Source organism: Bubalus bubalis, chromosome 13, assembly GCF_019923935.1.
Source record: "Bubalus bubalis isolate 160015118507 breed Murrah chromosome 13, NDDB_SH_1, whole genome shotgun sequence".
In the NCBI taxonomy this organism is placed as follows: Eukaryota; Metazoa; Chordata; class Mammalia; order Artiodactyla; family Bovidae; genus Bubalus; species Bubalus bubalis.
The window spans coordinates 86,992,074-87,018,342 of record NC_059169.1 but is presented as its reverse complement, the minus strand read 5'-3'; the positions used below and the strand labels follow the sequence as shown (position 1 = coordinate 87,018,342).

General features: G+C 36.2%; 1 protein-coding gene across 8 annotated transcripts in view; it reads left to right on the top strand.

Moving 5' to 3' along the window:
- DIAPH3 (diaphanous related formin 3) overlaps window positions 1-26,269 on the top strand; it is a 569,530-nt gene that overhangs the window by 196,255 nt on the left and 347,006 nt on the right. For all 8 annotated transcript variants that reach the window (XM_025263061.3, XM_044926876.2, XM_025263062.3 and 5 more), the window contains 8 exons: window positions 1,453-1,563; window positions 1,852-1,970; window positions 2,773-2,889; window positions 8,822-8,940; window positions 11,567-11,631; window positions 16,971-17,075; window positions 19,698-19,988; window positions 20,740-20,854. In XM_025263061.3, the coding sequence (XP_025118846.3) occupies window positions 1,453-1,563; window positions 1,852-1,970; window positions 2,773-2,889; window positions 8,822-8,940; window positions 11,567-11,631; window positions 16,971-17,075; window positions 19,698-19,988; window positions 20,740-20,854 (1,042 nt within the window). The remainder of the gene's footprint in view (window positions 1-1,452; window positions 1,564-1,851; window positions 1,971-2,772; window positions 2,890-8,821; window positions 8,941-11,566; window positions 11,632-16,970; window positions 17,076-19,697; window positions 19,989-20,739; window positions 20,855-26,269) is intronic.

Below are 26,269 nucleotides of genomic sequence, written 5' to 3'. Positions count from 1 at the left end.
CATCTTTTCTGGAAACCTGGTGACTAATGCTAATTTAATTTCTCTGTACATAGAGAAACATGATTCGTATGCTGCTTGAGATCTTTTATAATGCTGAAAAAAATTTGTGGGTACTGGGTAATGACTGGCAAGGAAGTGCAAAGAAAGCCTTTTAAACTTGACTTTTTGACATGAACTGTTTACAGCTGAGTGAACATGTACTGAAAGGTAGACTCTGTTTTAAGTTTTTCTTTTCTTTTTTCTAAATATGTTTTTCTTTTCCCTCTCTTTCAGGTTTTGACAGTAGAGGCATGCTGGCTAGATTTTAGTGTTTAGATATCAAACAGAACAATTACAATATATTTCAACCAGCTGGAACTCAGACCCCTGTTGGTGTTTTAATCCCAAAATGGCATTCTAAATTCATATAAACCTTGCCTTAAGGGATGGAGAAAGGACAATTTAGAGAACAGCATGAGGTTAAACATATTGATCAGTAGGCTAGTCTTTCTTGTTGGCTTTTGGTAGAATGCAGACTTAGAAAAATAACCATCAACAACAACGAAGAATTCTTTGCTTCCCTAGAAACTACCTCCTTTGTTTTCATTATATAGATTTTTGATAATGAAAGATACAATTCAGCCAGTGATTTAAAAAAACAAAAACAAAAAACGATATCCAAGTTGAAAGTTGGAGTTCCAGGGTAAAAGTTGAGAAAATATGAGTTTTTAATTTTTAGCTCAGTTGGCCATGTTATTTCTTTATGTCTTCTTAATAAACATAACATACAGTAGGTCTGAATTTTTGTCAAAGTGCAGGGACCAGTGCCTGGTCAGTTAAGTAACTAAGTAAGTAAGTAATTAAGTGTTAGTCACTCAGTCGTGCTCTACTCTTTGCGACCCCATGGACTACAGCCCACCAGGCTCCTCTGTCCATAAGATTTTCCAGGCAAGGATACTGGAGTGGATTGCCATTTCCTTCTCCAGGGGATCTTCCCAACCCAGGGATCAAACCAGTAATTAGCCTTGCAATGTTCATAATACAGTTTTTGGTTATAGCAACCCCATTAACTAAATTTATGCCTTAGTTAATTCTTACTGACTTAAAGTCTTTGGGTTTCTCTTGATGAATAGGAAGTTATTTTATTATCCTAGTTTAGGTAAGTGTTATCTAAGGATATTTATAGTTTTTCAACTAATGTGTGTTCAGTTTATGTCTTGTGTGCATGGAATGATATTTTTGGACAAGAACTTAACTTTTGGTTGGAGTGAATTAAAAACTCCTCTGAAAATATATTTCTTGTATAATTTAGAATTGACTAAAGTATTTTACATTCAAATTATCGTTTTAATAGACTCACCTGTGAAGGAAGATATTTGATAATACTTGGAACACAGCCTTGATGTCTCAGTTCTAGTACTCCTTTTTAAATGTCTGATCCAAGTCTAAGTCTTGCTGTGTAATTTATTATAGGTAGCGTGTATGCAGCTCATCAATGCCCTTGTTACATCTCCTGATGACTTGGACTTCAGGCTTCACATCAGAAATGAATTTATGCGTTGTGGATTGAAAGAGATATTGCCAGTAAGTGCCCTGCAGTCTCCTTATTAATATTTAAATTAGAGATGTACTTGAGTAGGGGGAAATTTAGATAAATTACTTTCAAGAATAATTTATCTGTGGGGAAAAAAGGCTTGAGTATAAAATCTATTTTTGAAATACAGACGATAAGTTTTGATTATTAGTTAACACTTTAAGTCTTTGAATGCTATAAATCAAGTTGAGTGGTTCATTTATTGTTTATATTTTTCATTAATTTTGTGTATTATTAAAACCAAACAGTTCCTTATAATTTCTATTTAATATCTGTAGAATTTAAAACATATTAAGAATGATGGCTTGGATATCCAACTTAAAGTCTTTGATGAGCATAAGGAAGAAGATTTGATGGAGTTCTCCCATCGCCTCGAAGATATTAGAGCTGAATTTGAATATCCTTTTGTGTGATGTCCAATCAAATATGTATTAATTACTAATAATTACTGCTAAATCTTAAACAGTCAGCCCCTAACCCTAAAATATTAAACTTCAGAAGCCATTTCTAGGTAAACGTTATAAAATCAAAACTTTATTGAATCAGAGGGATGTTTGTGTAAACATTTTTATTAGTTTATATGTGTTTTTATGAAAACATGCTTATATAAATGAATGTGGCACCTTAAATCTGGATGCTGTAGGCCTCTTAATGTGTACCTGCGCAGTCTGTTCTTTCTGTTTGGAGCCCCCCTGCCCAGTGCTTTCCCGCCTTAGGAGGAGGCCCCTTAGCCTGCTGGTTATTTCTGCTCTGTACCTTGCGTGTATTTTCTTAGGAGCCTTTGCTGGCTGTGTGCATCTGCAGATGTCTGTGTTTGTCCAGAAATGAGCCACATATCTGTCTTCCACGGGGGAGCACCACGGTAGGTAATGCCTGGCACCAGCTCTCTCGGTCATGGCTGCCCCAGAACCCAGTGCAGCCTTTGTGACCTGCTCTCCACCACTTTCTGCCAGAGCGTCTTTGCTCAAGAGAGTAAGATTGGTTAGAGTAGACTGTGGAGGAGAAGCCAGAAAGTATCAGGTGAAGTTATCATTTGCACAGTTTCCCTCTGTATTTTATTATATGCTTAGTCTATACGATACCTATTTTAGAGTAAGACAGTAATCTTTTGAGGCCTTACACAGCAGATTCCGTGTCACATTACTGCAGTTATTTGGTGTAGAGGATAAATAAATCCACATATTCCTTAATCAATTTACTGAAGTCAATGATCTTTACAACATGGTGTGGAACACAGTTAAGGAAACCAGAGCAGAGGGATATTTCATTTCAATTCTGCAGCATCTTTTGCTGATTCGAAATGATTATTTTATAAGGTAAGAGGAAGCTATATTCTAATATTTTCTTTCACTAATAAAATTATATTGTGAAATTCACCAGCTGTTTGATTTGAGCATGCACATATTTTTAAGATTTCTTTCTTTCATAGTATTAATTCATAGTATGCAGTGTTTCCTATGGGCATATATTTAGATAGATGATGGTATAAAATGATACTACTGTTACTTTTTAAGCTCTAGCAGATTCTTGGTTACAACTTTTCATCTGAATAAAAATAAGAACTAGCAACAAATTTACTTATTACTAATTTATTGCATGATAGATAATATTTTCTGGTTAGTCCTTAGGCAGTAGGAATGGTGTTGATAAGTTTCTTTTCATACGTTATAAAAAAGATACTAAAACATCACTTTTATTAGTGTTTAAGTAGGGCTTCCCTGGTGGCTCAGAGGTTAAAGCTTCTGCCTCCAATGTGGGAGACCCGGGTTCGATCCCTGGGTCGGGAAGATCCCCTGGAGAAGGAAATGGTAACCCACTCCAGTATTCTTGCCTGGAGAATCCCATGGACAGAGAAGCCTCATAGGCTACAGTCCATGGGGTTGCAAAGAGTTGGACACGACTGAGCGACTTCACTTTTAAGAAGCTAGAAAGTTCCTTAATAGTACAGTTAAGTTTAATGTTGCTAATGTATCAGAAAGCTAGACCAATAACTTTTGAAGTCATTTGATTATACCTTAGACATCTTAAGCTCAACAAATTGTTTAAAGAAATTAACTGTTATCCATATCTGCCTGTAGTTGTATGGGTTTCCCAGGTGGATCAGTGGTAAAGAATCCACCTGTCAATGCAGGAGACTCAAGAGATGTAGGTTTGATCCATGGTTTGATCCTGGCATAGGAAATGGCAACCCACTCCAGTATTTTGCTTGGAAAACTCCATGGTCAGAGGAGCTTAGCAGGCTACATACATGTCCATGGGGTCACAAAGAGTCAGACACGACTGAGTGACTGAGCACCGCCATCTGTAGTTATATATGGATAGCAGCACTGAAGCTGCTCTATTGTTAAGAAGATTGAAATGGTAACACGAGTGAGACTCCTAGCTAGATATGGTGTATGCTCAGTAAATATTCTCTATACCCTCTTTCCTTTTTTATTACTGTTTTATGAAGGAAGCTAAGATCTTTTGAGTATGAAGCCATTTTGGCCACCTTTAACTTTGCTGAAATTTTTTTCTCAAATACTGTGGATAGTATGTCTTTTCTTACTCTGATTTCAAGTAGGAGTTGTTAGTTTCATTCAGGCTGTGTCCTCTGGGTGATGTCAGAGGGAGTAATTTAGGTTTTTGATGTACCTAACAAGTGAAGAGAAATCTAAACAAGGTAAAACTTTAGGTTGAGATGAGTATGACCACCTGCCCTACCTCATTCCTTTGTAGAATCGGTAAATCCCAAGGTCTTCTAAAATATGAGTCAGGAACCTGTTTGAGGCTTCATTTGCTTGTTTCTCATACTTTATTAAAATAAGACAGTTTATTGAACCACTCTATAAATGCTAGATAAAAAATACTAATACTTGATTACATAAGATTTTTGAGAATCATGCTGCTGCTGCTGTTAAGTCGCTTCAGTCGTGTCCGATTCTGTGCGACCCCATAGATGGCAGCCTACCAGGTTCCCCTGTCCCTGGGATTCTGCAGGCAAGAATACTGGAGTGGGTTGCCATTTCCTTCTCCAATGCATGCATGCATGCTAAGTCGCTTCAGTCGTGTCTGACTCTGTGCGACCCCATGGACAGCAGACCACCAGGCTCCTCTGTCCATGGAATTCTCTAGGCAAGAGTACTTGAGTGGGTTGCCATTTCATTGTACTCTTCTGAAAATTTAAAAGTAAACTTGAAACTTTTACTCATTCTAAAGTAACCCCATCCTTTTCTTGATCTCTGTATTTTCCAAGAATTTAAGACTGTTCATTGCTTTTGAAGGTTTGAATGTGTCTATAGTGTGGAAAAGGGCTTCTCTGGTGGCTTAGTGGTAAAGAATCTGCCAGCAATGCAGGAGCCTCACAAGACGTGGGTTTGATCCCTGGGTCGGGAAGATCCCTTGGAGGAGGGCTTGGCAACCCACTTCAATATTCTTGGCTGAAGAATTCCATGCATGAGAGCCTGGCAGACTACAGTCCACAGGGTCACAAAGAGTTGGACTACCCCTGAAGTGACTTAGCACACACGCATAGTGCTGCGAAGGAGGTTATTTCTTACTTAGGATCCTAGTCCCTTATATCTGTGCTCTAGGGGACATGTGGTTTTTAAACCTCAGAACAGATTAAAAAGCACAACTTTTGTGGGGAATGCTCAGGCAAGCCTATCACTTTAGTAGAATCAACTGTCTAGAGAAATACTACATTGTAGTGTTACTGAAAATACAAGTCTGTGTCTGACTCACAGTGAGGCCAAACAACACTAAGACATTGGAGTTTGGAACAGAGAAGAGTTTACTGCAGAGCCAGGCAAGAAGATGGGTAGCTCATGCTTTAAAAATCCCAAATTCCCCCAACGCTTTCAACAAAGCCCTTTTATAGGAAAGGTGGGTAGGGGCGTGGTTAGTTGGTACAGACTTCCTGGTGTGAAATCCTTGTTCTTGAAGTCAGGTCACATTCAGGTGACGATGTTCCTGTAAATCTCTACCAAACAAATGCTCTTCTCTGTCCTGACAACAAGCACCAAGTCTCAGGGCACAGCTCTCACCCTCCAAAGCCCAGGTCCTGGCCAAGAGGAGGCCCACCTCGGTTGGCAGCTCCCTCAGGGTCAGGTTCCCAGACTCAATCAGGACGTCATCGCTGAGGAGCCCAGTGCCCAGGATCCAACTGGCCCTCCGTTCCTCAGGCCCCCAAAAGGGGGCAGGAGGCAGGGCCCATAGTCTGTGGCCCAGGCGGACGGCCGCCGCTCTCCGCTCACAGAAACAGAGGTTGCAGAGCGGTTCCCCAGCGCCTCAAGGCCCCGGCTTGTGGGTGGCCGTGGGGAAGCCTCCGGAGCCTCCGTGACGCACCTCTGGCCTCCTCCCTGGGTGCCCAGCTCACCCGCTGGTCCCAGGCCAGGGAACGGGCGGGAGGGCCCTGGCGGAGGCCAGGGTCTGCTCTTCCCTGACTCCCCTTCATGGCCGCGCCCCACTCTTGGTTAACCACCCCACCCACCGTGGCTTCCTGACAGGTGGTCGCCTGTGGGCGGGGCCCACTGTAGCACCAACCAATGACTGAGTGGGACCTGTTGCCAAGTAACGGGCAGAGTAGTGTTGCCCAGCAAGGGCTCCATGCTAAGGGCTGCCCTCGCTGTGCTCTGTCATAGTAGCATTATCAAAGTGATATTAGTGAGCCATAGAAGTTCCCCTCCTTTCCTCAGTTTTTCAGTATCACCTTTGAAGTTTGATAATCATCTGTGTTCCCTTCTTCCTTGGCTCTTTCAGCCCGAGGCCCTTGGTATTCATTCCAGATGTGGTTGCTATGAAGGCAGAGTTCTTCCTGTGACTGTTTAGTAAAGATCCCATTGGTTCTTTCCCATGGACCAAAATTCTCACTTATTTATTACTGTTTGTTGTTGTTTATTCTTCTTTTAAAAATTATTTATTTTATAAAGATAATTGCTTTACAGAATTTGTTGTTTTCCGTTAAACCTCAACAAGAATCAGCCATAGGTGTACATATACACCCTCCTTTTTGAATCTCCCTCCCATCTCCCTCCCCATCCCACCCCGTAGGTTGTTTATTCTTATAGTGGGAATATACTTATTACAGGATAGAGTCAGAATTATGGTCATTTACATAATACTTTTGCTATATTCTTTAAAATTTTTTTGTTATTTACCTTTTAGTTCACATACAGTAAATTTTACTTTTTGCTGTGCAGTCCTATGTACCTTGTTCTTTTGGGTTTACCTCTTCATTTGTTTTGGTTTTGCTATCTCAAATGGACCTGGATTTTACCTTTCAGAGGTCTTCAGTTTTCTGGACATTTTCACTTGAACATTTAGAATTAATATTGATAATTAATAAAATTTTTAAAGCTTTTAATAAGTTATTTTTCATTGTAGACTGCAAAATATTATCACTTAAAAGAATTCAATCTATGAATTTAAATCTTTGCTTAATTTTGCTTTTGGGACAAAAGGAAATTTTACTGAAATGGAACTCAGTTGGAAAGTAAACAGCAAAGGCCCCACGAAAAATCAAATGCAGCAAGATAATTGGAAGGTGAATAGAAGATCAAATTCAATTCTCTAGCAAATTATTGATGGCTTATTGTGTGCAAAATAGCATGTGAATTGAATATGCATGGAGATAATTTCTGATTTTGGTAAAAAAACTGCAGAGAAAGTGAAGGTGACTTCAAAATATTCTCCAACAAAAATGACATTTTGTTAGTGAAGTAATGAAATTTATATTTATTCCTTAATTAGGTTGTTTACATATTCCTCTGACATATTCACTACCTTACTAATATCTCACATCGAGATTATTTTCTAGATTAACGTTTATAGAATCCATAAGTATATTGTTCTTTACTTGTATTGCCTTGCTGAAAGAGTTTCTGCATCAATTTTCATCTGCATTATAAATGAGCTCATAATTTAGAATGGTGGAACTGAGAAAGCATTTAATGAAATTATGGTTTTAAAAAAATGACACAAAATAACTTGTGTTAACTTAAGAAATGTTTTATTAAAATAGCATCAAGATGACATTAAGTAAGAGTAAAAAAGGGACAGAATGTGTCATCTCAATTTTTAAATGTGATAGAAATGTGTGCAATTTATATATTAATACCTCAAATGTAAATGTGGTTATTATAGCTAAGATATTAGCTAGGAGATTATTTCTTTGAAAGAAGTTGAGAAAATTGAGGAAAGCAATGATTATGCCTTCTTGCCTTGATCTGTACCTAAGAATACTCGCTTGAATACTGTTACTCTATGACAGTTAATGAACATTTTCTTATTTGCTAATGTTGAACTCTAGTTTATTTTATTCAGTGTAATGAATGGTTTATTGGGTGTAAGTAAGTAGATCCAGAGCAGCAGATCATAGTTTACAGGGATGGAAAGCTGAAGTTGCTGAGGTTCCATCACATAGTGAGAAGGAGGTGGAGAGGAAAAACTGTGCAAAATGTCATTGAGAAGAAGTAAGTCTTCCTGGGTGGTTGGGATGGAGGCCTGTGCCCCCTGCCCCTGCCCATAACTGTAGTTTGGTTTTGTTTGTAGAATCTTCTGGATACTTTTTTTGCATTTGTTGGCTTGAGTTGTTTCAAAGGATGTTCTTTAACTTGTTACTCATACAGGTGGACTGAACTTAATTGTAGTTACAAATGAAGCCTGCTTGAGGATTTTAATTAAATTTAAACATTGGAGAAAAATTGTTAAACTGAATTTTTCTAGCTTTCTTTTAAGTAAAAAATATTCTTTTGATAGTGTTTATAATACACAGTATTCCAAAAATTGTAAAAACAGTGAACTGTATGGTTTTAAGAAACTTTCAGATAATTTTTTAGAAAATATGTCTTCTGATTTGTAAAATAAAATGAGTTAATGGTAACCCTTTAGTACAGTGTAGTGATAGGCTGATGATCTCTGCAGAGGACTGTGTTTAATCATGTATCAGTATCACTTCATTTGAATATTCTCTTTTTCACTGCCTACTAATTAAGTCAAGGTTCTGACTTTCATAAGAAGATGATCTTTAACACACACTGTATTTATAACTAAAAGATTATGAAAACATTAATGTGTTAAAATAATTAGAAGGAAAGTGACATTTGTATTTACTCTCACTCCCATGTTAAGTCTGTTATATCAACTGTTAAAACTGTGCAGTAGTATATTATTGAACTGGAAATCAAGCTACCGAATGAAATAGCTTTGTTTTGATGTAAAGTTACACTGATAAATTGAGTGTACCTTTATTCTTTTCCTTGGTTCTAGGCAACAGTACTTCAAATTAATTGATGAGTGTGTATCTCAGATTGTACTGCATAGAGATGGGATGGATCCAGACTTCACGTATCGAAAAAGACTAGATTTAGATTTAAGTCAGTTTGTTGGTGAGTGTGTCTCTGTTATTAAAATGGAAATACCTTCTGTCCCTTACCCATGGGTTAGCGCTAGAGTGTTGTTTCTTGCAAAGTGGACTCTGGAGGGTCCTGGATACCCTTTCAGAAGGTCCTACTAGTCAAATCTATTGTCACAATAGTACTGGAACCTTGTTTGCCTTTTTCACTGTCTTGATATTTGCAGAATAACATTGAGAAAACTGCTGGCATGTTGTTGTAAAGCAAGGCAGTGGCACCAAACCCCAGGAGCCCTGGGGTTCTTTGGTAAAACAAAAGAAACGAAACTGCTATTTTTTACTCAAGAATGTCCTTGATAAAGAACTAAAAAATAATAATTTTATTAGACATTTACCTTTGTATATACTGTGTGAATATATTCTGTGTGAATATATTCAAAATTCAATATATTGTATTTGTGAGTCACTTGTGCTGCAAACCGGAGTCCACAAGGAAGTACTTGTGTAATTGTCTGAGTTGCCAGCTGAGATGCCTGCCTTTTTTTTTTCCTTTTAATCTTTGAAAAAATGATTGTTATACAAATTGTGGCTACTTAGATGTGAGTGTTTGGCACACACTTTCCTAAAAATGAAATGAAGATGATAGACTATATAAAATCCCAAGCATTTATATAAAAATTTGAGTTTGGAAAACTTGCATTTGCTACCGTCCTCTTGTCAGCTTTGCAGTGCTAAATTTTTTTTCTGATGAGATTAATGGTGATATTACCCTATATGATTATTTTGACATTGTATGATGAGATGTATCACCATTTGAAGGATCTGTATGACTCTGTAAACCACTCTTTCCCAGATGACCAGGGCTTGATGTGTCTAAATGATTTAAAAGTAAGAGAGTGCAAAACAGTCTTTGAAATGATATGTGATTCCACATGGTAACTAATGTTAAGAAGTTACCATATGTCAAATCTTGATTTAATATTCAAAGAGTATTATTTGCATGAAGTTGTTTTTTTCCTCATAAAATATTTGAGTTCAGGAAGAAGTGTGGGATGTACAGAATGAGAAAGTAGTAGATAATACTAATGACACTGATAAAGCAAATACTTGTTTCTCTCCCTAAGAGAGAAGAAATTAGAAGTTCCTGGGGGTGGGAGGGACATAGAAATAAAGGAAAAGATTCTCTAAATAGGTAGCAAACTAAAATATGGAGTGATTTTGAATAGTGTCTGAAGAGAAAGTTTTTCTACCTGGACATTTGGAATATTTTTCTTGAGTAGGTGAGAGGTTTTGACATTGAATTCTTGAGAAGGAAATAAAATCTTTGAATACTTATTGGCTATATAAGTGAAATTAGTTACATAGTTAAAGAAATTTATTGTTTATTGATTATAAAAGTTTCAAATAAATTTATAGACACAATGCCAAAGACTTAAATACAGAAGAGTGTCACTGTGTTAACATGTTTAGATGGGAGACAGATGTTGGAAAGTATAGGGCACAGATAACATATTAAGGTGGGATTCAAGAGATGCTGTCTGTGTAACAAAAATCAGAGGATTAAGTATTAATTTAGTGCTACAGAGCCAGCCAAATGAACAAAAAATTATAGAGAATTGGGATTATACAGGAAAGTGTTTTCTTAGGAAGTTATCCATAATGCCTTACATACTTAAATCAAGAAATAATTGTGTACATACTGTATTTAGAGTTAAGAAGCTAACCACCAAAGTAATCTAATATAGAAAGAGCTGTGAGTGGTCCCACTTAGGAAGCGGGACTAGTTTTGGATGTAGTGATTTGGTTGATTCTTGTTTCTCATAAATTGTTTTGTAGTATGTTTTATTAAACAATGTTCATTGTTACTTTCATTAAAAAAGAAAGAAGGGATATAGTAAATCATGAGACATCCATATGAATTACTTTTCCTGTGAAGTATCCCGTCAGGTGGATTCCTATCAGAGCTTTTTAATCTATTATTAGTGGATATTTAAGTTATTTACAGTTTTTTGCTAACAGTATTTTAATGAATATTCTTACTTAAAAGCAGAGTCCTAAAAATAGAATTACTGGGTGAAAGAAAGTATTTAAGTGTTTGTACATATTGCATAGTTTCTTATTAGCAAAGTTCCTTAATTATACTTCCAACTGCTTTTAGGAGAGTTGGGTTCCCCATGCTATCTCCAGTACTTGGCATTAGGGATTATTTAATCTTTGTTTATTTCTAATTAAATATTTTTATGTTTTCATATTATTAGGAAAATTCAATTATCCATTCTTATGACTTATCCATTTTTAGATTTTTATTCCTAATTTTATGCTTATTGCTATTGTACATTTTCCCCATTTGTATTGGCTCTCATCTTCTCCTTTTCCTTCAAAATATGAACTGAGGATAGCAACCTTTGGGTGTTATATGTACAGTTGAACTCTCCCTTTTGCTTAACACAAGGTTAAAATTGTAGTTGGCTTTATCTTTCCTCTTATATTTTATGACCTTGGTATCATGCTTAGAAAATCATTCTCCATTCCAACATTATATATTTCTCCATTTTGTTTATTACTGACATTATTTCTAATTTTTCTCTGTAATTTTTTTTTCTTTGTAAACTTTTAAAGTAACAGTGAATTTAAGAAAAATTTTGTCATTGCAATTTTAGATATTTGCATAGATGAAGCAAAACTAGAAGGGTTTGAAGAGAAAGCATCAGAACTTAACAAGAAAGTAAGTAGTTTGACTAACTTTGCAAGACTACAGGGGGGCTCCTGCAGCTATATTTCTGCCTCAGGGACTCTGTGTTCTTCCAATTTCCTTCTTTACTTCCTTTGGGTGTTTGCACAAATGCCATCCTCTGAGGACTTCCTATTTAAACCTTTAAACTCCTTACTCCCAACTCTGACCTTCCCTATGCTTCTGTCCTTGTTTTTCTACTGTTGTATTTATCACCATTTGACGTGCTACATCATGTATGTATCTGTGTGAGTATATGCAAATGTCTTGTCTGTAATAAAATTTATGAAGGATTTTTGTTAGCTTTATTCACTATCATGGCACCTAAAACAATTCCTGGACTGAAAACTAAACATATTTTTTGAATGAGTGAATAAATAAATGATTGACAGTATATAGAATCAGAATTTTAAGGTTGGAGTATTTCTCAAGGCCTCAGATAATTTAGGCCCTTAAGATTGAAATTATATCTAAAAATTTTAAGAGAAAGTTTAACTTGGTTTTGGTTTTGATTAAAGTTGCTTCATAAGACTAAGTGGAACCATTTAAAGTTGTCTTTTTCATAGGTCATAAGTATTGGATGTTAGCAGTTTCATGTGTTTCTGTCCCAGGAGTGTTGTTGACCATCCAGCCGTACCCCCCTTTTCTTTAAGTTAGTGTATTATGCTTTTGTCTCTACTTAGTGGGTACCTATTACACTTGTTCTTTGATCTTAAAATTTTATTTTTAAATTTTATTATCTTTTGTTGTTGGATTCTTCACATTTTAAGTAGTTTACTCTGATTTTGAATTCTTGGGGCTGGTTCCTTTCATTGGAGGAATCATTGGCAGTAACTGCTACCACTGCTTCAATGAACATTGTACTCAAGGAACATTTAGACCGAGTTAGGCACCATGCCAGTGAGTCTACATTTTTGATGTGTCAAGCCCTAAGTGAACCTTGAGAGAATTGTACATTTTTAATAGACTTCTAAGATAGAACATCTTGAGTGAAAGAGTGAGTGAAGTCGCTCAGTCGTGTCCGACTCTTTGCGACCCCGTGGACTGTAGCCCACCGGGCTCCTCTGTCCATGGGATTCTCCAGGCAAGAATACTGGAGTGGGTTGCCATTTCCTTCTCCAGGGGATCTTCCCGAGCCAGGGATCGAACCCAGGTCTCCCGCATTGCAGGAAGATGCTTTAGAACATGTTAGGGCTTCCCTTATAGTTCAGTTGGTAAAGAATCCGCCTGCAATGCAGGAGAGGCCAGTTCAGTTCCTGGGTCAGGAAGATCCACTGGAGAAGGGATAAGCTACCCACTCCAGTATTCTTGGACTTCCCCTTGTGGCTCAGCGGGTAAAGAATCTGCCTACATTGTGTGAGACCTGAGTTCCATCCCTGGGTTGGGAAGATTTCCTGGAGAAGCAAAAGGCTACCCACTCCAGTATTCTGGTCTAGAGAATTCCATGGACTGTATAGTCCACGGGATTGCAAAGAGTTGTACATGACTGACTGACTTTCACTTTCACATGGAGAACTTTGTAAGTGCCCTAAGACATCCTAAGTTTCGCCAAATACTTAGAGAATATTATCTCCCAGGCCTTTGGCTGCAGGCTCGGATTACAGCTGAGGATATTAACATCGCCATTTTTGCAAAGTGACTTAGTTAATGGGGGAAACAAAGTAATAGATACTTTAAATTACGTGTCATAAGTGTTCTAGTTGATAGATGTTTGTGTTGTATGGTGACCTCTCACCCGCTGACTCTGTATTCCAAGCTCAGTAAATAATACTTCCACTCACTGTAGGAAGGGAGTAGCACGCTTTCAAGTTATTTGGTTTGAATGAATCTCAGATAGTTTAAATTGGCCTTTATAATCATTTTTTTTTTGGTTTACAGTATTTGAATATGATAACTTTCTCAAAACACTGTTTTAAAATTGTAAGCTTTTAATGTAAATAGAAGAAAGACCTTGTTCAAGGTTAGTTGTCTTCTTTTAGTCAGCAGTTATGTGTCTTAGGTATATTCAGAAAATATTGTTCATTCCATAAAAGATTTCTATTGCCATACCATTTTGTATGTGTCAGCAAGAATTTTTTCTGATAGCTTTATAAGAACACATGTAAATATTTTGCTTTAGGCAGGAAGCTATCATGGTTGCTAGACACATTCTTTATTTTAATGCATAAATTTGAAAAATGAAGACTAGAAATGTCAGAAAGTACATAGAGAGTATTGAGTTATCAACCTTCTTGTATAGATGCACTAATTCACTTACCTGAGGGAATGAAATTAAGTAGAGCCTCAACCTTAACTGTGTTTCTTGACATTTTTGCATGTAATTTTGTAAGCATAATATTGCTGTACTGACTCCTTTCGGAGAGGAAGCCTATCATTTGAGTTTTTGTAAAGTGCATCTTTAATGGAGATTCATTTTATCCTCAAGGCTACTGTGATTTGACTATGGATATTATAAAAATGCTAAAGCAAAGTTTATATTTTGTCTGATCCTTTTATAGGGGAGGATGTAGAAATTTCTCTCTCTTGTAAGTAATACAGATACTCTCAGTATGATAAAGTTAATTTAGTAAGCTTTCTTTGAGTATAGTAACTATGATTCTGGTTGTTTTGATAGTTTTATTTTTGTTCCTATAAATAATTCTTTTTCCTTCTGCATCTTATTCTAAGACCTAAGACAGGACAGTGTACATATTGATATTATGAGAAAGGTGGCTTCATTCTTACTCTCATAAGAATTTAGTTTTCTATTTCTTGCTAAGCAGCAGTAAACATCGACTGAGCAGTCATAAAGAGGAGAATAGAGAAAATGACCTCATAGAGATTTTTGGGAGATTGAGGACCTTTATGATATTGACATGGTTATTCAACATATAAAGGAAAGTTTGACAGGAATTGGCTGATGATTTCACTCAACAAATGAGTTTAATTTATAAATATAAAGCTTTTGGAAAGGTGATGAATAAAGCAGAAAAATCTCATTATTAGTGAGCTTCCAGGTTGGTGAGCATTACTGAGGTGTATGATACTACATTTTGATAGTTTTATAATACAGGATGATAATTGTTGTTTTGGGAAAACCCTGTGTGGTGTGTAAGCCTGTAGGAAGGATCTCAGGTGGCCAGGGAACACTTGCCCTAGGAAGTGATGGCTAATGTGAGCCCTGATGGATAGTGGGAGGCAGCAAGGTGACTATCTGAGGAGGAGGCATAAGTACATTTATTTTGAATTTCTTATATCAAGTTTAGCATCTTCAAAACCAAATTCTTCATTCTTGTCTCTAAAAATGTCATTCCCTCAAATTATAATCGTTTTTTGCCAGCTTGCAAAGCAACAGAACAACGTAGTTATCTTAGTTACAGTCCCTTCGCTCATTTCCTATGTTCAGTCAGATGCTAATTTTCGATTCTGTTATATATATATATATTTCCCCCCCCCTTTTCTTTCCCTGTTTTCTTGTCCTGTTTTCTGACGTGCTCTAGCAGGGCTTGCATCCTTGCTTGGATAGCTGCAGCGCCTCGTTTCTGTGACTCTAGTCTATCTTCAGTCCATTGTCCGTGCTGCTGCTGGTTAGGTTTTCCAAAGTGCAAATCTGATTACATTGCTTTCCTGTGATAAATACTCTAAAAATTGTCTGTAGTTATTAGGGAAAAGAAAAAATCTTTTTGGTTTATTGTAAACTTCCTTTCCATAGTTTCGCTCTGGTGTATCTCTAGCTTCATCCTCTGCAGTTTGTTCTCAGACTTCATTTTGTGGCCCTTACAAGGGATGGCTTGTCATTCATTTATGCACTGTACTAGTCACTATCTGAAATGCAAGCTACGCTTCTCAGCTAATGACTTGAGTTCTTCAACCTTAGATCAAGCATCATTGCTCCAGGAATGACACACATGCCTCCTGTCCTTTCTCTATTGTGAGTAATTTTCATAGATTTTGGATGGTTAGTTTGTTTTGATTTTGCCACCAGACACTATGCTTATTAAACACAATAATCATATTCTTTTAAACTCTGTACCCCTAGTCCCTGCCACTCTGAGAAACACATAATAGTCATGCTGTTAGATATTTGTTGAATAAAGGGAAGAGGTGGAATGGGACCAGATATCAGGTGGTTCTTAGGTATTTTGTTAATAAGTGTGGTTTTTATAATGAAGCCACTAAAGATTTAAGACAAAGGAGTCATGATATGTGAGCTATCTTTTGGATGAAACAGGAGTATTAAAAAAACAAAGTTTGTAGAGAGAAAGACAATATTGGTTTTGAAAATACTGGAATGCTTCCTTACTCTTGAAAAACCTTCCTTACGTTGGAAATATATTTATAGACTAGTTTGCAGTCTGGAATGCAGTTGTGAATCTGGAGCTGGTGATGGCGACTTGGAAGCCACCAGTGTATGGAGACCCTATTCCTAATCCAAAGCCTAACCCTCATTTGACTGTATTTTAAAGTCTCAAGGCTACATTTGTGAACTATTTGTATTTTTTAGTGATTACTTTCTTCCTTTTTAAAAGGGAGTCAAGTACATGTTCTCGATCATGAGACAGAACTCATATTCATCTCTGCTAGTAGAGGGATTTTAGTGAAGATGATGGCCAGGTGAAACTGTTTTCAGTGCCAGGATGGTGACTTGTGACAAGTGCCTATATCAATTAGAAGACTCATTGGATTTACCAAATTTTCATTTACCTTCTTCCTTCAAAGTGTGGCACTAAGGTCTTTGAAAGATTAATTTATCATTAATTTTCTAAAGATTAATGATGAAGAAGATGGAGTTTATCCTCTTAAACTTTTATGAAGGTTAGAACCTATATTGGGTTCTTAAGTTTCTGATGTTATTTTACAAAAAAAGGAAATAATTGATGCATTTGCAAAGTGGAGTTATTTATTAATAAAAAATATTGAAATGGAATTCTTTTAAATCATGTTGATAAACTTGGGAAGTTTCAAGTATAAGTTTTCACAGGTAAGGGTCAGGGAATTCAGTACAGTGCCTTGCTCTCTATTATTTTACACAAAGTTGCAATGATACTTTGGGACTCTTAAGAAAAATGCCAGCGTTCTGGATAACTGTAAGCCCAGTTTGTTCTGAAGAGAGGAGAAAGTCACAGATTTCATTTCTGGCTTTGTCTGCTCCTTTGCAAATGAATGATTTTGGTGGGACCCTGAGAGACCTAGAGAAAAGCTGTGGGCGACTTAGCAAAAACCTACCACCACTCCTTTCAGAAAAGTTATGTGCCACTAACAGAGCATTAGAGTCAAATTTCTTTATGAAGAATAGTGCTTTTTATTTTCATCTTTCTCTGTGTCTTGTATGTTTCTTTTTTTTTTTTTTCCAGTTTGAAAAAGAGTTTACTGACCACCAAGAAACTCAGGCTCAACTGCAGAAAAAAGAGGCAGAGATTAATGAGCTTCAAGCAGAGTTACAAGCTTTTAAATCACAGGTAAAATACTATCTACCTGGAGTGAATTTGGGTATTGAAAACTTACAGGGTAACAAAGGTGGTATCACGTCTTCACAGCATCAAAATTTTGAAACTTTAATTTTTCTTGTATGTTTTCATATTTTTGTTTATATATATTTCTATTCTGCTGTGTTTAAATTATTAAAATTATTTTGCCTTTTTTGTTTTTTTAATTTGCATTTTTTAAAATATTTAATCTCTTCCTTGTGTTTCATTTGGGTTTTGTTCCTGATGTCATGTGTTTGCTAGATAATTAAGCACTAAGGGTAAGAAAGTCTTTTATTATTAGATTTGTCATTCATCACTGATCTTTATCCCACTACAGAAAATTATTGCTCAAGCTATTTATTTTTCAAAACCTTCAGCCTATGGGTACCTTGCAGTGAAAGATAACCTCTAGCTGAATGAGAACATTTTCTGATAATTTTTCAATTTCCAAAAGTAAACATTTAAAACACAACAAAAAAGGGAGCAAGTCTGGATTATGAAGTAGATAGCTCACATATACTCTCTGCACACAAAACAGTTAGGTAGCAAGAAATACATTATCTACATGTTTTACATGGATGAAAGTAAGGAAGTAGAATATTCATAGCTAAATTCCTTCATGTAGATTTACATGCAAGATGATGAGCAATAAGTATAGTTTTGCTATCTTCCTTTCATCCTAATTTATGGTTATGTTGAAATAATGTTAGGCATACTTTTTCCTATGTTATTTGCAATTTTGTTCTCTTTTTTACTTAGTGTATAGTTTTGTTGCAGAGTCTGTCTGAAGATACTCTAGGAATTATCTGTTAGTGTTCAGTTTTTGGGGAAAAAAATAGAATCTTTCTATAAGAAAATTCTCAGTGATCATCTTTCTCTAGTGCTGCAAAAGAAGGTACCACAGTTTGTTGAAAGTTTTCATCTTTCTTATGTGGTTCCCTCTCCCTCATATTAAAGAAACATTCGGCTGTGTTTTCTATGTTTCAGACTGAGCTTTAGACACTGAAATATTCATGACAATTTTTTCCTGGTCCAGGCTAGTATAAATTTAGACTTTCCTTTCTTTTAATTTTTCCCAATTGAAGCATTTCTTGTAAATCTATGCTAGAAAATTTTAGTTTATAGAAAACATATTCACTGTGTTTGAATGTGTTGTTGCTGCATATGATTTTATATAAAACGGGAATATATTTACATTTTGAAACAGATTAAATCAAGCAGTCTCCTATGTTGTTTTAGATTGTGTACAGTGATAACCTCTGTTTATGTCTATCAGAAGAAAGCCTGGTACTAGAGACTTGACATTGACCACATACTCAGTTTTGAAGAAGAAATGACAAATCCTTTCTTTGGATTAGTTTGTATTTCTCATGGAATATTTGCATTTGTCTTAATATATTTCTCTTTGATCAAAGCTGTGCTGATTATAAAGGTTATGAATAAAATGTGTTCTGTTATCCATGATTTCATTCCTTGTGTCACTTAACAGCCAAGCACTGTTAGGCGCTGGGGACAGACTGGGGGCACGGTGATGATAGTGTCTGGCCTCAACAGTGACATACTCAGTCACACTCATCCAAGTCTAGAGCAGAAAGGCAGCTATACCTTTGTTTTAAGACATTAATTGTTAACTATAAATGCCTATTGAATGTGAGTACGATGTACATACATCCTTAACGTTCAAAGGGCTGTGGTATCCATTATCACAGCAACCCAGCCCAACACTAAAGTGATTCTTTCTTTATATGTAATGTTTTTGATAAGGCATGTTTTTTGATTGTGGTCTCAATTTCTCTTAAATACTTTTTCTTTTTTTTTTTTTTTTTTTTTTGGCTGATTTTGGATGTTGATTTCAGGCCTTTGTGCATAATCTACTTTCCATAATTTTACCATAAAACTTTTAAATGATTTATTAATACTTATATAGCTATATGGCTTAGAGTTGAAGTTAGTTTCAGGAAATCATGATCACAAAAATTATTTATCAACTCCTATCACCTTCGTGGTAGTAAAAATGCATCTATTTTTATTAAGCAACAGAAGCGTAAGGATAGAAGTGCCTGGTGACCAGTTTGTATCTTGCTTTTGCAGGTCTTACTAAGAAACTTAGTTAATTTTTCCTCAAGGGCAATGTGGCAATATTATTTCCCTCTCTTTTTCTGGATCTTATTTATTTTTTTTAATTTTTACTAACTTAAATGCTGGTGTCCCACAGAATTCTGTATATAAACCTTTCCTCAAGCTCTGTCCTCTGGGTGAACGAACTTACCTACACAAATGGCTTCTTCAGCTGTCCTGTTGAGACTGCTGACTTGCAGGTCTTTTAGACCTGGGTCACTGTTCGCCTCTTGGACATTTCCACCCACATGACCATAACTACCTTAAAATGGGGAGTAATATTTCTGACAGTTACATTTTTATGAAAACAAAAGCTATAATAATACTCTTAAATTGGGAAAAAAAATTTGTTGAAATTTTGTTTGTAGGTTAAACCACATGGCATTACTGAAATTCAGTTGTTTTTGGTTTCAAACAAAATTTTTGAGAAACGTATGCTTGAACCTGCCTTTTAGAAAGCTCTTTGTCATGGTTCTTATTGTTTTTCCCCTGTAGTTTGGTGCCTTGCCACCTGGTACCTGTTTGCCTCCTTCAGATGGAAACGGAACCGGCCCTCCAGCCCTGCCCCCACTGCTGCCCCCGCCGCCCCCACCGCCGCCCCCACCACCCCCACCGCCGCTCCCAGGGCTGCCCTTACCTTTTGGCGGGGGGCCTGTGCCCCCGCCCCCTCCGCTGGGACTTCTCACTGGACAGACCGCTCCACCTCCACAGATCCTGCCTTTTGGGTTAAAACCAAAGAAAGAATTTAAACTGGAAACCAGCATGAGAAGATTAAATTGGTTAAAGGTATAACAGAAACAAGTAGAGAAACAATACTATTTCTTAGATTAAAGCTTAAATTTGTATTTACTGGTATATAATTTCCTATGGGAACCTTATGCAAAATGGTATTAAATAAACAGGAATTCTTTTAAGAAAAGTATTGAGTTTAAAGCCCTTTACTGTTGACTAAAGCTTTCTAGTTTATAAATTGTGTAGGAGTCTATGATAATTGTACTGGGATTTGGTTTATAATCAAATGCATACATAACATTTAAATACATACATTACATAATTTAATATTATGATTATACCATGTATTTTGAAATGTTTTAAACAATACAGAAAAATTAGTATTCTTAGGAACTTTTTTATGTTGGTAGCTATTGGAAAAATTATTACTTGCTGGCTGAGGTGGCTATTTAGTAGAGACACAGGAATTCTGAATCCTGCAGAAAGATGGTTTCACGGATCACATAAACTGAGCATTGCTAAAGATTAGGAGAAGTATAACTGAGAAAGAACAAACTTCATTGCATTCAGCTTCAGTCCCCAACTGTTTGAGAGTGGAACCTTTTTTTTTTTAATCCTTTTCCCTAATAACACAACTTTCTACAGAACTTGTATTTCATTGAACACACTGTGTAAAAAATATTATGGAGATTACTCCATAAATATCTGCTGGCAGCTCTGGGGTACTGGCTGTGTAGATGGTGACTGGGTAGGGGACAGATGATACACTCAACCATTTGTGAATCTGTCTTCTCTGTGATTGCAGATCAGACCTCAGGAAATGACTGAAGACTGTTTCTGGGTAAAAGCAAATGAAAATAAGTATGAAAGTGTGGATTTGCTTTGTAAACTTGAGAATACGTTTTGTTGCCAGCCAAAAGGTAAGTTTAATATATTGCTTATTTGTTACTTTTAGTATTTTAATATTGCAACTCTTTAGATGCTTTCAGTAGTATTATTTGTATCCTGTACATGATGTTTTTACATTACTAATGGATAAATGAAGTTAGTTTTTTTATGTAGAGTATCAACCAAGCAATTTTTAAAATGCAAATGATTAATATCAGAGTTAAAAATTTTCTACACTATACCTTCTTTGAAGGTATTCTCAGTTAGACTTTCATAAAGGAGGATATTTTCAGAGAAAATTTTGATATGAAAATTCCCTCTGCTGCTAAGTCGCTTCAGTCCTGTCCGACTCTCTGTGACCCCATGGACTGCAGCCTACCAGGCTTCTCCATCCATGGGATTCTCCAGGCAAGAACACTGGAGTGGGTTGCCATTTCCTTCCTCGATGCATGAAAGTGGAAAGTGAAAGTGAAGTCGCTCAGTCGTGTCTGACTCTTAGCGACCCCATGGACTGCAGCCTACCAGGCTCCTCCATCCATGGGATTTTCTGGGCAACAGTACTGGAGTGGGGTGCCATTGCCTTCTCCCGAAAATCCCCTCTAGTCAATGAGAAATAGAAAAACAAAATCAAAATGTGAGTCTTCCTCTAGTCATAATTTTCCCACTCTTTAACGTTGCAGTGACTACCATGTAATTAATTAGTATGGCTCATAAGGGATAGAAATTATCAGATTTATAGATTATCTTGAAAGGTAGCTTGAAATAGAGTCTGTGAGTAGATTATATCATCTTTTCATTATGAACAATGAAATTCATTTTCAAGAGCTACCCACAGATAGCTTTTACCTATGCATTGTTAATTTTCTCTTTTTAACAATTATATTTAGGAATTACTCTTGTCTGAAATTTGGTTTTGTTATGGGCCTACCATTTATGTTTCAGGGTTGATACTCACATATACTGTTTATTTCATTTTTGAGTAACACATTTTAGATTTGTAGTATAAACCACTCACATCAGGCATTATCTTTTAATTTTCAGAAAGGAACCTTTTAACAGACTTATGCCACTTATATATATCCCTGAGCTCATCAAACAGAGAGGTGGTAGGGAGAGATTGCATTGGACAGAGCTGGGAATGCTTGGTATAGACTTAAGTGCTGACTTCTTAAAGTGCCTACTGCATGCTAGGTACCATGCCAGAGGCTTTATGTACCTGATTTAACTTGATCATCACAGCAGCCAAGGAGTGCTGGCAGATACCAAAAACATCATTTGCATTCCTTTGAAATGCTTTCTAAATAAAAATTAGAAACTGTTTCTAAAAAATAATATAAGTTAGAAACTCTAACAGGTTAATTGTAAATTAGATTTCTAGAATTTGTTTTAAATCCACAGCCTTTATCAGATATTTTGAAACACCATTTTTCCTGACTAAAATAGTAAAAATAATATATTTTGATCTTTGAAAGCCAGGGGAATTTCTTAGTAAGCTAACCCTAGTAAAACTTGTGAAGTAAGCAGATCTTAATTTTACCTTTTGATTATGGAGAATCAAAATTTTCTTTGAAAAAGATTAGTGCTCTCTTCAGGCAATCAAGGAAAATATATGGCAGTTAAAATGTGTATTTGCATGTAAAACACTTCAGAATTTCAGATTTCATAATCTGGAATTGATTAGTTTTCCCTTTGCTTTTCTTGTAGGTTGAAAGGGTGATATCTAAAAGCTGTTTAAGTAATACTGCCATCCAGCTACTCTTTTTTTTTTCCTCTCTGTACTCTGATTACTTTCTTAATTAATGAGGCTCAAAAGGGAAACTTGTTAGCATGCCTTCAATTTAGCTGTAGTGTAGCCTTAAATGAAATAATTGGACCTTTAAAAAATTCTTAAGTCATCTAACTTTAGCCTTACGATTTAAGGTTGAAAAAAATAGATGTTAGCTCAGTCTAATGTCAGTTGTAAAGGTTAAGGTGAGGAAATGATGATCCTTTTCTGAATATTCCGCATTTCAGGATCTTTCTGACTCTGCGTGTGTCCCCAGTGCCCCAAATCTCTCTTCAGTTTGACTTAGAGGCTGGCAGAGGTCTAGGACATTTTTTCTTTCAACTCAAATGCAGCTTCCTCTTTTCTGTGACACTATATAATATCTCCATGATTATTGGAAAAATGAGGAAGCCCACGGTCATAATGCTGGGCAATGCCAACATCTTACAATGCCAACAGGAGGCAAGCTGTGAGGGCGACTGTTTTTTTGGTCGGGATTTTAAAGAATAATTCCTAGAAAGCATTAGTTGAGGAGCCTTAAGTGTGCTTTTTGCCCTGATTAGTATTTTATTAGAAAAGATCATTTGTTACTGCTTTCAGAAGGACAGGACTTGGTGTAGATATAGGAAAGACAAGAAAGGAAGGCAAGACAAAGGTGCCTGGAAAACTTAGACAAGACACAGGGGGTGTTGGATAGGTTGCTCCTTGTTCCTTTTTCATGACCTGGCTGCAACTTTTGCCTATTTCCCATGATGCCAAACTTTTCTTTGAATCAGTTTTGTCATTTCTGCAGAATTCAGAATGGAAATGCAGTTGCTCTCCCCTCTCTAGCAGGCAGGGGGCGATAGAGGCATGAACATGGTTTGATTGTTGGCTTGCATCACAGTTTGGCAGGAAGGACACAGGATTCAGATTACTGAAAAATTAACGGGTTTTTAGAGAAAAGGTGTTTTTTTTTGTTTTTGTTTTTTTGTTTGTTAAACTTGTAGTACCTCTTTGGACTGAGAACCAAGGCTCTTTCTCTGATTTCAAAGGTGAATGTTCCATTCCAGGCATTTTAAATGGTAGACACCAATCTTTGTGCATTTGAAATTGGCAGAAAGGAAAAAGAAAAACAAACAAACAAAAACAGAACTGAAGCCAGTAATTTAAAAAGAACCTTGGAATTCTCTCTCATGTTCTTTATTTTTTTTGTTACCAAGTATGGTTCTTAGGTTTATGAGGCAGTTAGGTTAAGATAATTGGGTTTCAGAGGTCTCATACCCAGAAAAGGAAGAGGAACTAATCATTCCTGTTGAGCACCTGTGGTATACCAGCCCTGAACTGGGTCTTCTTCATGTGACCTTGTTTAATCTTTACTGCATCTCTTCTGAGGTTTTTCTCTTGGTCTGCTGATTGAAACAGTTGTAACCACACAGTACCATCCTGCCCCATCAACTCACAGATGGAGCAAGATATTCTTGAGAGAGTTGAGCCTTTCCTCTTAACTCATGTTGCTCTTTATTACTTTCTTCTCTTTTTTTCCAGTTAGATTTTACTTATTTTGCTTTTTAAACTCATCTCCTTCCTATGACTTTTATAACATTGCTTCAATGGGAACGTGTTTTGTATCATGAGTACAGAAACTCCTAAGTCATTTCTTATGAAATCAATATTTTTTTCTGATTCAGTTATATCATTTTCTTTTTTATACTTTATTTCCCTTGTAAGTATCTCACTTTAGTTTACTTGCTTCTCTCCATCCTAAACTTTTGAGATGAATCTTAGTTTTCTGTAGTTTAGATTCTTTTGAAAATAACATGTTGGCATTTTTCCTAATCATATATTTTTTTTCTCATCTGCCTCATTAATTTCTCCTGCTTTTTCTCTATCCTGTTTATCTACAGTTGTTCACCTCAAGTATTTACAGGGGACATATTGTATGTGAAGACTTGTGTTTGGCACGGGGGACACTGTGGTGAGGAGGTGGACATGGCCCTAGAATCACATTGCCTTATGGCCTCGGTGATGTGCACTCAAGTTCGCAGGTGAAGTCTAATAACCAGGAGTGAGATAACCAGTGCTCATCTTGATTATAGAAAAGACTACTATGTTTTACTGTTTCAGGCTTCTGTTAAGACTTAACAAGGTTATAAAAGAGCATTGTTTATATATCTCTCAGAAATTTAATCACAATATTCATATACTGAACATTTGGTATCATCAAAATAATGCTAATGACCTGTGTATTTTTTACCAGATTGGAAGCATCTGTTGGTTAATTTTTACAGGCTGTTGGCAAATGGATTAACGTATACTAACAGGTTATTGGTGTTGGATTTATCAAGTAAAATTAATATTAATTATGTTCATTATTCACAAACTGTTAACTTAATAGGGATTAAAGGGCTTTCTGAAAGTATATGAATAGTCTAATTCGTTTAGACTGATTAATTATGAAAATGTGATTCCACAATTGTTAGCTTTCTGAAGTAATCACATTTTATAACAGGTGTGTCATCTTTGCCAGATAGAGTCAATAAACTGGTTTATAAATAATTTCTCAACTGAACAGTTATGGCATATGGAAACAGTTAATGGATTATGTACTTAAAAACAAATCAAGCTTAGATTTCTGACATCATAGTTCAGTGGACAAAGTATTGAGGTAGAGAGTGATAAACCATGGATTATCCCAGTGACTTGGCTGTGTTCAGGATGTGTCTTTGTGTTTGAAACACAATTTATTACTCTGTACAAACCAAAGTGTATAAAAATCCTGAACTACCTCGGAAGCCTGCATTAAGATGAACAATATAATTTGTAACAGAGAAATATGGTTCTTGAGGGCATGTTAATATAGAAATGATGCCAAAATGAACATATCTTCAACATCTTGCAGATTTCTGAGAAGACATTTGACAAACACTAATTTAGGAAGATTGGGGAGGAAGTTTGTGGAGAATTAAATATTTTTCTAGGGATCTATTTTGGTTTTTGTCTGTGACTGAATCTGAAAAAAACTTTAAGGAAATTATGAGGTAGGTCAGGAATGTCATGCTTGTTTCACCATTAGGGAGTATCTCATTGTTACCAGTTGTATTCTCTGTTGTATTGCAAAAGAAACCAGAATTTATTCTGAAAGCTTTAGTGAGGTAAACCTAGAGAGAGAGGGTAAAGAAAGGGGTTGTTTAGGTTAGAGCTACAGGCAATTTTCAGGTCCACAGAATGCATCAGTCACATGCTTAGTTACCCAGCATACCTTTGGCTTGTTGTGATAGAAGCTTTAAAAGTCCCTGTAAGTAGACATGTTTCTTATATACTGTGGTGATGCTGTAAACAGAAAGGGAGGAGGGTTGGATTTGCTAATATAGTATTGGGGAGTGTGTGCCCATAAACACGGCTTTTCCCCCCTTTCCTTTTTTCTCTTTTTTGTTTCTTCTTCCATCAGAGAAAGGAATGGTATCAGGGCATTGGATTCGACTAGAGTCATTTGACTAGCAGTAGATTGGGCAGTGCCGTCTCCTGTTTTACAAGTAATTCATCTTGGTATTTTATTTCTGGTAGCAGTTTTCTGTGGTGCACCTTAGCAAAATTGTAAATTTGTTACATTCTGTTGTCATCTGTTAGGATTTTTTCTCTTAGGATTTGTCTTCCATTTCCTGCATCTTCTGCCTTCTTCCTCATTTACACTGGCATCTCT